Source organism: Grammomys surdaster, unplaced genomic scaffold (genome assembly GCF_004785775.1).
Source record: "Grammomys surdaster isolate TR1022 unplaced genomic scaffold, NIH_TR_1.0 125928, whole genome shotgun sequence".
NCBI classification, from domain to species: Eukaryota; Metazoa; Chordata; class Mammalia; order Rodentia; family Muridae; genus Grammomys; species Grammomys surdaster.
The window spans coordinates 533762-546496 of record NW_021620751.1 but is presented as its reverse complement, the minus strand read 5'-3'; the positions used below and the strand labels follow the sequence as shown (position 1 = coordinate 546496).

Below are 12735 nucleotides of genomic sequence, written 5' to 3'. Positions count from 1 at the left end.
CTCCCTCCCTCTCTCTCTCTTTCTTTCTTTCTTTCTTTCTTTCTTTCTTTTTCTTTATTTCTGCCAGGAAAGTAGAGAAATTTTTTCATTAGTTCGAGGTCTTCAGAGGTCTCCATCAAGCCAGTCATGTTGAAGAACGTTCTGCTGTGGTCTCTTCAGATAAGTCTCCTAGGAATGAGTCTTGGAGGGAATGTTCTCATCTGGCCAATGGAAGGCAGTCACTGGCTAAATGTTAAGATCATAATAGATGAACTCCTAAGGAAAGAGCACAATGTGACAGTCCTTGTTGCATCAGGGGCGCTTTTCATCACGCCATCTGTCAGCCCATCTCTGACATTCGAAATATATCCAGTGCCCTTTGGCAAGGAAAAAATCGAAAGTGTGATCAAGGACTTTGTTTTGACGTGGCTGGAAAACAGGCCCTCTCCTTCAACTATATGGACTTTCTATAAGGAAATGGCCAAAGTCATTGAGGAGTTCCACTTGGTGTCCAGAGGGATCTGTGATGGTGTTCTCAAGAATGAAAAGCTGATGGCTAAGCTGCAGAAAGAAAAGTTTGAAGTCCTGTTATCAGACCCAGTGTTTCCATGTGGTGATATCGTAGCTTTAAAACTGGGAATTCCATTTATCTATTCCTTGAGGTTTTCTCCTGCCTCCACAGTGGAAAAGCACTGTGGGAAGGTCCCATTTCCTCCTTCGTACGTTCCTGCAATTTTGTCGGAACTTACAGACCAGATGTCCTTCACTGATCGAGTAAGAAACTTCATTTCCTACCGAATGCAGGACTACATGTTTGAAACTCTTTGGAAGCAATGGGATTCCTATTATAGCAAAGCTTTAGGTATGTAGCCATTTTTGTTTCATCATTTGAATATAAACAAGACTTCTAGGAAATTCTTCTTTAATTGTGTAAATCTATAGTTTGAAGTCTGCATGGTGGTATGCGAGTTTTATCACATGCAAGAGGGAAAGAGTGTATTTAAACAAGCATACGCTATAGAATTATCAGAACAATTTGCTAATTTCATGGGCTTAAGGTTTCAACCATTATATGGATAAAGGCGTTGACAAATAAATTGGATTGATAGGTAAAACTAAACCTTGTTTAGAACTAACAGAAGAGTAAAATTTCCCTAGAAATTTCAGTTTTGCGCTAATGTATCTGGGAGAAATTACATTTTACCGTAAGCTTTCTGTTACATAGACCAACATCTATGTGATTTTCCTTATGTGCATATAGGCTCCAACTAGCTTAATATTTATTTATTTGGGGAGTACCAACATCAGCTATTTATTCACAACATTCATATTGGTAGCATCACTACCTCTACAGATAGTCTCAGAGTCAAGTAGTGCTTGTCTTTTTCTCTGATGATTATGCTTTCCTAACCAGATGTTTCCTAACATGCAACGAACACTGGCTTAGAAAAGAGATTACCACTGGAATGGTGTAAGGCTGAGGCCATTAAGCATAGATGTTGCACATGAAAAATAAATGTTTGTGAAGCGAATTGTCTCTCAATGATGCAGGCAGAATACAGATTTCACCAGGAAACTTAAAGGCGAAAAATATCAGTTCTCCTGGAAAAGAATCATTGGAATGAAAATTGTGACTAAGTTAGAAATCAAAACTAACATAACATGTTCTAGGATTCACATGTGATGTGCTATTAGTGTAGGTCACCGTGAGGATGGAATTTAAGAGAAAAATGTTAGTGATGCCAAAGTTGTTAATTCCATGTGTTTGAGTGAGTGAGTGCGTGTGTGCGTGCGTGTGTGTGTATGTGTGTGTGTCTGTGTGTTGGCATATGTGCCCATGTGTGAAAATATTTGCCTGTTCATGTCAGAATCTAGAAGAAGACCTTGACCCTGCTGCTCTGTCATCCTCTGTCTTATCCCTTTGCCACTGAACACTTTTCTCTGAACAGCAAGCTCTGGTAATACTCTTATTTGCAATGGTTTAGGGGTTACTGACATGTGTGGTCATATTCATAAATGTTATCAAAGTGATGCTGGAATCCGAACTCAGGCCTTCATGCTTTTGTATCAAGTCAACTTACCTAATATTCAGCCTTCCCCGACACTCAACATATATTTTAATAGTCTTTTGTACATTACGCTAAGCATTTCAGCTTGGAATTGTTTAGAAGGATTTGTTTTGACAAAATTTATGTTGTATCAAAATGTCTGAATAGATGCAGAGACCAAGTGGACAGTCTTAAATCTTTATTACTTCCTTCCTCCAAAAAAAAAAAAGTATGAGAAGAGCATGTGTTGAGAAGGTGGCTAAAACAGGAGGAAAAAATAATGTACAAAGACAGTATATAATAACACTACTAAATAGTTTGTTGACACACAGTAGGAGTCTAGAGTTGTGTGACCACAGAAAAGTAATATTGTCCCTTTTCATCCACATTTCATTTTATCTCATTTCTAGCAGGAATAGTTAAAGAAATAATAAAATTCATAAATATGTAGTCACTTTATAAACTGAGAGATATTACATAATCCAATTTGCGTTAGCTTATTAGGTACAGTTACTTAAGGTTGATGGACTCTGTGAAGACTGATAAAAGACGTAAGATTAAAAGAGTTTCAGTATTGATGGTTTCAGTAAGTTATAAATGGCATGGTTAACTGAGGTAACTATTATAAAATATATAAGATTTGGTAGTATGAATAATGTATTTCATTTTTTATGCATGTGCTACTTTGTAGAAGATCTGTCAAGGACCAATACAAAATGAATTAAACAGAATAGTATTTCAGAGAGAAGACAGTGGGTTAGAGATTGGAATACCATTCATATAAAAATAGTATTTGTTTTCTAACACTATGTTTTCCATGTGTCCTGATTTCCCATCACATATAGGTTGCATGCTATTTTTTTTTGTTTTGTTATATAACATATTTCTGGATTTGCCAAGAAGCAAATGATTTAAAATCAAGAAATGGGTTATATGGTGCAAACATCTTTGAAGGCACCTAAAATACTTTCAAAATACATAATTACCATGATGTATTTTATAGGTGGTATGCTAAATATCAATATTTTATTCTGTTGTCCTGATACAATGTACCAGATGAAACTATTATCAGTGAGGATGAGACAAACAAGGAATGAATCACACATTTGATGAGATATATGTCTTGTTGCTAAGTTCTGAAGTTTGTTTTCTCTTTTGGGACACCATATTTGAGTTTGTGTTTCAGTCATCTTCATTAGTAATGAACATTGTTGTATCCAAGTGAAGAAGTGATAGTGTTTGTCAGTTAGTTCCTGTATGGCCTAGCAATGCTTACTAGCTAATAAATGAAAGTATGGAATGACTTCAAGTATCCTTTGAAAATGATAAAATGAAGAGAGCAAGCCAAGTTCACAAAAACTTCAGAAGAAAACTAGGGGTTTCTTTGTAATCATACATCGAACCCTGAATTCTTTCAAATATCTAACCCAAAATACTTGTAAATGAATACCTATTAATCAGAATAAATATTCACAAATGACTTTTGGATGCAAGCAGAAGGTACTAAAATTTGGTGAACATGACTGAAAACTGTTGTGCCAATTTTAACTCTATTCTGTGCTAACAACAGGTATCAACTTCTCCTTCTTTGCAAACCTTCGTTCCATGGTTCATAAACTGATGATTTATTTCAGCATGTATATGACAACTTAGTCCTTCTGCCTGTTAGAGAAAACAAGGATAAATCTGATGTCTACATTGGGAAGCTATGAAGACTCAAGGAAATGGGCCACATAGTACATCCAAAATAAGTGCTTAGAAGGATGAAGATAGGTGAAAAAAAGTAGAGAGTTCTTGGATAAATGAAGCTCTAAAGTTGGTCAAAGCTCCGTTATGTTTTCATAACGGAATAAACAAGGAATCTTAATGTGCATGGCATCACATTTAATGCAAGAGAAGGAAGTACTAGACATATCTCTGGGTTTTTACGCTATCACTCTTATTAATAAAAGTATTTTACAATCATAGCTCTCTAAATTCCTATACTACCTTTTATACCTGCGATATCATTTGTCACGTAACCTTTCCCAGGATGGAATTTCAGAATACAAAGACCATTGTATTTTTTTTGTTTTTAAGTTAGTGTAATTATAGAATCACACAATTCTAGACTTGAGGTAGGAGAGACTAATCTTTCTTAACAATTTGTTCATGAGAAAATAATGAGTCTTTATGTAAATGTTCTTAAATGTGATCTTGATAGACAGCATTGTGTTGCTAACTGAATTACCGTGTTCTGACTCAGGATGTCTATATAAGTTGGTATTTTTTACCCAGACATAGTGATCTGGTGATCTGAGGGACATGAATACTCTGTTTTAAAAGATCAGGTAAGAATTAAAAATACTAGCGTATTGGCATAAGTAACTCATTTTAGTGAATAGTAATGAAAATGATGCAGGCAGTGGGTTTGAATTTTCTTCCAAAAGATCATGTGCACTTATGATCTACTTTTAGCTCTTCTGCTCCTATAATGGCTCCAAATTCATTCCAGTCTCAAGTTGTCACAGCTGAGAAAATAAATGTGCCAAATTTCCAGATATTACTTCTCTGTGGAAGAATGTAATGAAAAACCACAGGGTAGGTCCTTAATCTCTGTTAATTGCTAGGAATTGGATCTCATTATGTCAAAATTACCCATTTTCTGCTGTTATGACTCTTTCATTATACCTCATTGATCTGTATAGTATGCATAGCTAGCAATAATTAACTTATCCAGTTCCCAGGTGCTGCAGCAAAGGCTTCATATATATATATTGTCTTCGTCACATATCTTTGTAACTAATTTAGTCTACTTCAGAGCAAAAATAATCATCATTATAGATGAAAGTATTAAGGTTTCAAAATATCAGGCAGGTCAGTGTAAAGTCATATAGTATTAGGTTGAAGAGATAGTATTCAAATTAAAGTCTCCTGTGCCTTCTTATTTTTAGCCATTGTTTTAATTTGTTTTTGATAACTTTATATGCTACTACTGCATCTATAACATCCCCATCTCTCCCTTCTTCTCCTTCTGACTCACCCCTCTCCTTCCCAAAGTCGTGATCTCTTTGTCAGTTATCATTATTATATGCACATATATGTACTCAAGTGTCTATAAAGTTGACTTTGAGGTTATTGCTTATATGTGCATGTATCCAGAGCTCAATACTTGGGATTTGCAAACCAAGGCAGGTGTAAAAAACTAGTTCTCTCTCTCCTAGGAGTTGTTGCCTGCATCTTCATCTGAGGCAAGATCATGAAGAGTTCTCCCAGTACATATTGGCATGTCATTTGATGTTATCATTCGGTTCTTGTTTAGGCAACTATATTGTTGAGATTTCATGGGGCACACTTTTCCTGTTGTGTCTAGAGAACAATGTGTAGCAGCAGGTGTCCTCGAACCCTGCTCTGACAACCTTCTCCTCCCTCTTCCCTGATTTTCACTGAGTCTTGGTGATACATTGCATTGCAGTTGTATCAGTTGATGTTGGAATATATCAACATAATAAACCCACGGCCAATATCAATCTAAATGGAAAAAAAATGAACTAAGAACAGAACTCACTAAAACCAGGATAAGTACAGACCTGCCCAATATCGCTACTTCTTTTCAGTGTTGTGCTTGAAGCCCTAGCGAGATCAATAAAAGAGAGAAAGGAAATTAAAAGAATACAATTAGGAAAACAAGCCACGTTCTCCCTATTTGCAGAGGATATGATAAATAAGAGGTCTTAAAAATTCCATCAGAAAACATAAAAATGATCACCAATTTCAGCATTAAAAAAATCAACTTACAAAAATAAGTAGCCTTATATAGGATATAGTGTACAGTATATACCGATATAGCAAGCATCCTGGGAAAGGAATCATGGTTAAGCTATGGTTCATAATAGCATATCTATCTATCTATCTATCTATCTATCTATCTATCTATCTATCTATCTCTCCTCCAAACTTAACCTAGGAACTGAAATAACTCTTCAATGAAAACTTTGAATATCTAAAGAAAGTGATCAAGGAAGACAGTAGAAAATGAAAAGACTCCCTACTCTTGTGGATTATCAGAATTAATATTTTGTAACACACCATGATACCAAGAGCAAATTACTGATTCGATGCAATCCTCATCAAAATCCCCATGAAATTCTATTCAGAAATACAGAGAAGCAAAATTAAAATTCATATGAAATCACAAAAGACCATGAAGAGCTAAAATAATCCTAAGTAAAAAGAATCCCACTAGAGGTATTATTATACTAGACTTCAGGATTGTTTTTCTTCCAATTTATATTTAAATAGAAATTTATCAGTTATTTAACATAATTTTAATTGAACATTCCTAGGTATTTCTTTCAATTCTTTTTTTAAATTTGTAATTCAGTCTTTTGCCTAGTCTTAAATTTTTTTTTTTTGCTGCATGAAGTTTAATTGGATGTGTTGTTACTATGTTAGTCATTATTCCTTAAGGTATAGCCCTCTGTGGCTCTCTGATGTCTAAGGTTTGTTGCCTGGGATAATTTTCTGGCTCTGTTACTTCTGTGAACAGTTTCTAGCTGAAAATAAGAAAAGGAATCTACACATTTCAAGTATGGTTGCTTAAACTTAAAGCAGGTAATTTATATTTTTATAATATTTTATAAAACACCATAAAACTGCATAATATTTTAAAAAGAAAATAACAAAATTTCATGACAATGGAATATATAAAATCCATTATGTACTGTTATGAATTTTATGCTCTGATCACCACAAAACAAGCAGGAATTTAAAGGAATATCTTGTATATATTTAGGTTATATTCTACATGTAATTAAATAATACAGTAATTACATATGTAAATTACCTAAAAAATTTAAAATAATAATAAACTATTTAACTAAATGTTATATTCAGATATTTGTTTCAACCAGGTACTCATGGAAACTAAATAATTAATGTAAAATAAAGTATTACAAATTAATAAATAATTTTATCTAGACAAGTGCCACTTTCATTATTAAATCAGACTGATTTGATGTGATTTTCTTTTGTCATTTATGGAAATTTAAGTTCATAAGTTATTACCTGCAAGCGTCCACAAATATAATGTACTTCCACGTTTCAAATACGCAATATTGTTAAATACTTTGGTAGTATCTGAAATTAGGGAACTAATATCTCAGGTGCCCAAATCAACACTCATGAAGATATATATATATATTTGTATAAAGTAATACAATTATTTTATTGCCTAGCAGGGATCCCCTGAGTCTTTGAAAATTGCCTATTTTAAACTCCCAAATACTTTAGCGGCCCTGCAGATGACATTCCTTACGGCCAGCGACAGGAGATGCTTCAAACTATCCTCTGGCTTCTTTGTTTCAAGGCTGAACTGGCTGCAAAAGCTGTACGTACAGCTGTCTCCAAGTTGGAGGTATCTCCTCAGAGACTATGAAAATGACAATTCTGACAAACCTTTCCCAAGTTTCCCTTTCTCTCTGTTCCTGATCCCTTGGTTATGGAAGGGCCCGGAATTGATTAAGAAGTAACTGATTCCGAACGCCCATTCTTTAACTTTGTTTTTTCTCCTTTTAAACATCCTGTTTGTTCTCACGGCTTAATTTATGGCGTCTCGATGATTCTCACACCCCTTCTTTGTGTAATTGCCTTTGCTCCCTTTAGAGACATTCAGAACCGCAGGTGGTATCTCTAAATCCCGTTCACCCGTGTCTAAAGCTAGGTCATTAATTTAATCAATGGTTTTTTAAGATCTCCTAACCCTGGGCAAATCTGTAAAACGATTAAGGATATTACGCCACTGCTCTGAGGGAGGCAAGCTTCGTGGTAGGTCTTCAGAGAAGAGCTAACTTACAAACCAATCCAATCTTAGCTCGTCTGTCTTTCATTTACACCAAAGAAAAGTGAGACCCAGGTGGCCCAGACCTTTCTCCAGCATCACAAAACCTTCAAAGGATATAAACGATTTTGGTTGGGGCTTACTGTACTTCTGGGTATCTCCCGTTTAGTCTCCAAACAGATCATGTAAAACAGACCCAATTTCAACAGCCTTCAAGGGACTGTGTTCTGAATTGTTTTAAAAGATGCCATACAGAGGAAAATGATAATTGACTATAACAAGGAAGCAGGAAGAAAGATGAACCACTCAGAATTAAAGGCCATCCTCAATAATGTGTATTAATGTATTCCAAAATCCAGTCAATCTAAAATTTCTAAAAGTAGTTGTTGGAGGAAATCTACAATGTGTGGACATTATCTTTAGTTTTCTTACCAAATATGAATGATAATGGTGGTTCAGCAGTGAGCCAAATAAATTTGAAAATACAATCCCAGTGGAACAAATTTGCATATTAATTTTGGGATGTGCAATAAAACTCAACAGTACTTCTCAGTGAAATGAAAGAGATAACATCTGACGTGCAATGTTGGAAGGGGGGTCTACTAAGACAATGTCTACGGCAATGCCTTATAATGAGGACACGTATAATTTTACAAAGTGGATCTGGTGTCATAGAATACACAGACACACCTTCCATAGCTTCTTCTGTTCATTACATTCGGACTAGATTTCTTTTCTACCCAAACTATAATCATGTTGATGCATATTAAGTTTATAAGTTCCTTCTTAACTTATAAAACAATGGACCTATGAATGGATGTAGTTAATTATCATATTCAATATTGTTTTACCTGAAATCTACTTAAATACATTGAATTTTTCTTTTTCATCTTAAAAGAGCCACAGTAGCCAGTCATTCACAGTGGATGTCACCATGATCAAGAAGGTTTTACAGCTGCTTATTTTTCATTTGGCTCTGGCTGAAATTGTTCTCAGCGGGAATGTGGTAATTTGGCCTACAGATGGCAGTCATTGGCTAAATATTAAGATTCTTCTTGAGGAGTTGGTTCAAAGAAATCACAGTGTGACTGTACTGGCTTCATCGGAGACTTTATTCATCAACTCCAGTCCTGATGCCTTTATAACTTTTGAAGAGATTCCAGTTTCCTACACAAAAAGCAAGATAGATGAAATAATTGAGCATACGATAGCCCTGTGGCTGGACCACAGGCCAACGCCTCTCACAATGTGGACTTTCTACAAAGAACTAGGAAAGCTCCTTGCTACTTTCTACACAGTCAATAAGCAAATCTGTGATGGTGTACTAAACAATCCCACCCTAATGGCAAGACTTCAAAAAGGTGGCTTCGATGTGTTAATATCTGATCCAGTAACAATGTGTGGAGAGCTGGTGGCTCTGAAACTGGGAATTCCCTTTGTGTATACACTGCGCTTCTCTCCAGCCTTTACAGTAGAGAGGCATTGTGGGAAAATCCCCGCACCGGTCTCTTACGTACCTGCAGCCCTGTCAGAGCTCACTGACCAGATGAGTTTTGGTGAAAGGGTTAAGAATACCATTTCTTATTCTCTGCAAGACTATATATTTAAGTCCTACTGGGGAGAATGGAATTCATACTACAGCAGAATTCTAGGTGAGTCTAAGCATTTCTTCCCGTTGATGACCACAGATACCTTCATTCATTTTCAACTAAGGTTATCCGTCCTACTGGAGGAGCCAGAATGAATGAATTGAATATATTTGTTATATCCCTACACGTCTTTAGTTACTGTTTCTGCTTAAGAAAATTCTTCAAAAAATGTTTTGATCTTATTAATTTGTATTCAGTTTTCACTCACCAGAAAGAAGATGTTATTTTAGTTAGTAGCTTTCCAATGTTTAAATAAATTTTCAAATACCCATAAAACCCACTTTACTAAGGTAAAATATGGAAATAGCCATATGAACAAAATGGACAATATGGTGATAATACATATACTTTCTTTATCCTCGGCTTTTTTTCTGCAAAAACCTATTGGAAAACATAAAAGGCTATCACTGGGAAACTCACGTGTACATCCTACCCTGCTGATCGCTTTTTGGTGGGGGGAGGGGGCTTATCCTCTCTCCACGCAATGCTTCAGTGTCTACTCAGTGTCTACAGCGTTCTAGCCTTAAAGCTTCCTTATGAGAGCCAATCACATAAAACAACGCTTACTGAGGAGGCAGTTCTGGATGATGGTTTATATTGCTTCTTTTCTGACTCTCATGAGATTTACTTCCATATTTCATTCTTTTCCTGAATGGCTATCCTCCAGTTCTGTTAGTACTGGGTGGGGGGAATTAATTAGTACACCAAATAACACTGGAGGCTGTTAGTGATATTTTCTTGCAGAAGTTAGGTGCAAAACATTTTCCTCTACCCAGTTTCTCATCCTTTTTACCTCCTCCCTCTTTTTCATTTTATTCCTTTCCTCTTCTCTATTTTGTGTAAAGGAATATTTACTGAATGTAAAATAGGTGGCTGATAAATTCCTGCATACAAAATGTATAATGAGCACAGCAGACAGAAATCACCCCTTAGAGTTTAATTCTAAATGACATATATAATAATGTATATTTATGCAAAAACACATATAAGTATATACTTATGTATGACATATATGCATATATGTTAGCCTGTGACATATGCTATATAGTAGTACAAGAAAATCAATGGTTTGGAGTGAAATTGAAATTGTACCTATTCAGAGAGGCCGTGGGAGGTATCAAAATTAAGAGTAACATTTGGTCAAGGTTCCAAGGATGTTGAAGGTATTTGAGGCTTAAAAGGAATTACTAGCCACAGCATGCTATAAGTCCTGGAACACTGAAATCCCTCTTGAGTTTAATTCTTCCTGTCACAGGTAAAATTATTTATGTTTTGCTTTTTTGTGTGTTGGAAGCTTTTTATCCAAATTTCCACAGGAATCTGTTCTGATCTCTTCATAAAATTTCATAGAGGGAATTCTACATGTCATGTACGTAAGGTAAAATATGAAGGCTAATTAAATTTTTCACATGATCTTTGATGGTCTGGTAACTACAAAGTGGTGAGTAAAACGATTCGTTTTTCTATTTCATACAATGTAATTTAGGATTAATTTTGAAGGCATTTAAAATATTTTATGCCTTAGAACTGCTTCACTGCAGTTTTTCATTTTTAAGTTACATGTATGTGTTTTGGTGTATGATTATATGGAAATGTGTGTGTGTGCATGTGTGTGTACATGTATGTGTGCATGTATGTGTGCATGTGTGTATATGTGTGTGTGTGCATGTGTGTTCATGCATGTGTGTGTGCATCCATGAAGGCTAGAGGGGTAGTATGGTCCTGGAGCTGGAGTTATAAGTAACTGTGAGCTACCTGGCATAGGTGCTGGTAACAGAACTTGAGTATTCTGAAGAAACATTATATTTAGTAACTGCTGAGCCATATCTCAAGCTCCTCAAACACACATTTTGATTTAGATTTAAGCATTGACTACAAGGTCATTTCTCATCCTCTGATACATGTTCTGTAACAGCTGTCATTCATTGTTCATGTTTGCATGACACGCTGCATACAATAGGTACTAAATGAGGTGAGTGTGCACCTCACTGAATGTAGACATTTAAACAGCATGATAGTGAAGGCTTTGGAAATTGTTAGTTTTGGGATAGAGATCCCCCAGAGATCAAAACGAGTTATAGGAAACTTTCAAAGGTCGCGAGGAAATTCACACAGTTGCCCAAGAAGGTTAACCATGGGGATTTTATATCTTTGGAGGTAATAAACTGGTAAGTTGTAATCTTCCTTGATTAGAATAACTGCATGTTTTATTGACAAATAAAACATGGGGTTAGTTGTAACTAATTATAACTCACAAACTGCTATTGTCCTGTGTTATATTAAGAGTTAAATTTAAAAGGAAAAATGTGCAAAAAATATGGTAGGTACTAAATCCTTCCTCTCAAAGTAAGCCATAACAACCATGTAATGCATGTGAATGTCTTTGTAAGTAAAAGTTCTCAACTGCTTACATTACAGGATTATGACCTAGACTTACAAATCCTACCATTTGAGAAGTTGTTTGTTAAATACTCAATTCCCTTGTGTTCCCTATGTTACTAAACACCACCTTGTCTCTCCTCCCTCCCCACCCCTAATGCCATGGAGTACAGGTGGAGACTGTAATTTAAGTTGGGGATCTGTCTCACCCTCTGCCATCTATGTCCTCAGGACAGAATTCATGTCCTTAAGCTGGGTGGCAAACACCTTTACCTACTGAGCCAGCTCACTTGCCCACTAAACATTTTTGAACAGGAAATATTTTAAGTAGGAGTACGTTGTCTGAAACTCGTGATGTGTAATGCCTTTTCCTGTGAATCATGTGGTTTTTTTTTTATAGTGATAAGAATACCCAGTATGAATAAACTAACAGTGAAAGAAGTATTATTTTTCTATTATCATTCTTAATATAAGAGATTTCATAAGGTGCTCATTTCCTACAGAGTTCTCATTATAATGTTATCCTTCTATTTTTTTATGGAAAAATTAGAGTAGAAAAGTTGGACTGTGGTTAAAGACTACCATATATACTTTTAAGGGGTGAGTATAAAGATACATTCGAGTGAACTCACCCAAAAGCATATATTTTGTGTTATCAGGATTGTATCTCTTATGCGTGGAGGGGCTAATCACCTTTATCCACATAACAGGCAATGGAATGGGAATATCAGGAATATGACAATATCATTTCTATACAGCAGCACATGTATTGATTCTTCTTTGTTGTGCGTATCTTGCCCCCTATGTTCCAGAATGGCTACTTTCTCATGTTCTCATGTGTTTAGTCAGGTTGCCATCTCCT

At 35.5% G+C, this 12735-nt stretch overlaps 1 protein-coding gene across 7 annotated transcripts in view; it reads left to right on the top strand.

Moving 5' to 3' along the window:
* LOC114608621 (UDP-glucuronosyltransferase 2A1) overlaps nt 1-12735 on the top strand; it is a 28536-nt gene that overhangs the window by 3426 nt on the left and 12375 nt on the right. For 2 of the 7 annotated variants that reach the window (XM_028752630.1, XM_028752627.1), the window contains exons 1-2: nt 2605-2617; nt 8769-9497. In XM_028752630.1, the coding sequence (XP_028608463.1) occupies nt 2605-2617; nt 8769-9497 (742 nt within the window). Of the gene's footprint in view, nt 1-67; nt 842-2604; nt 2618-8760; nt 9498-12735 lie in introns of those variants that run through there. The other 5 variants (XM_028752626.1, XM_028752629.1, XM_028752631.1 and 2 more) reach the window with 5 other exon arrangements.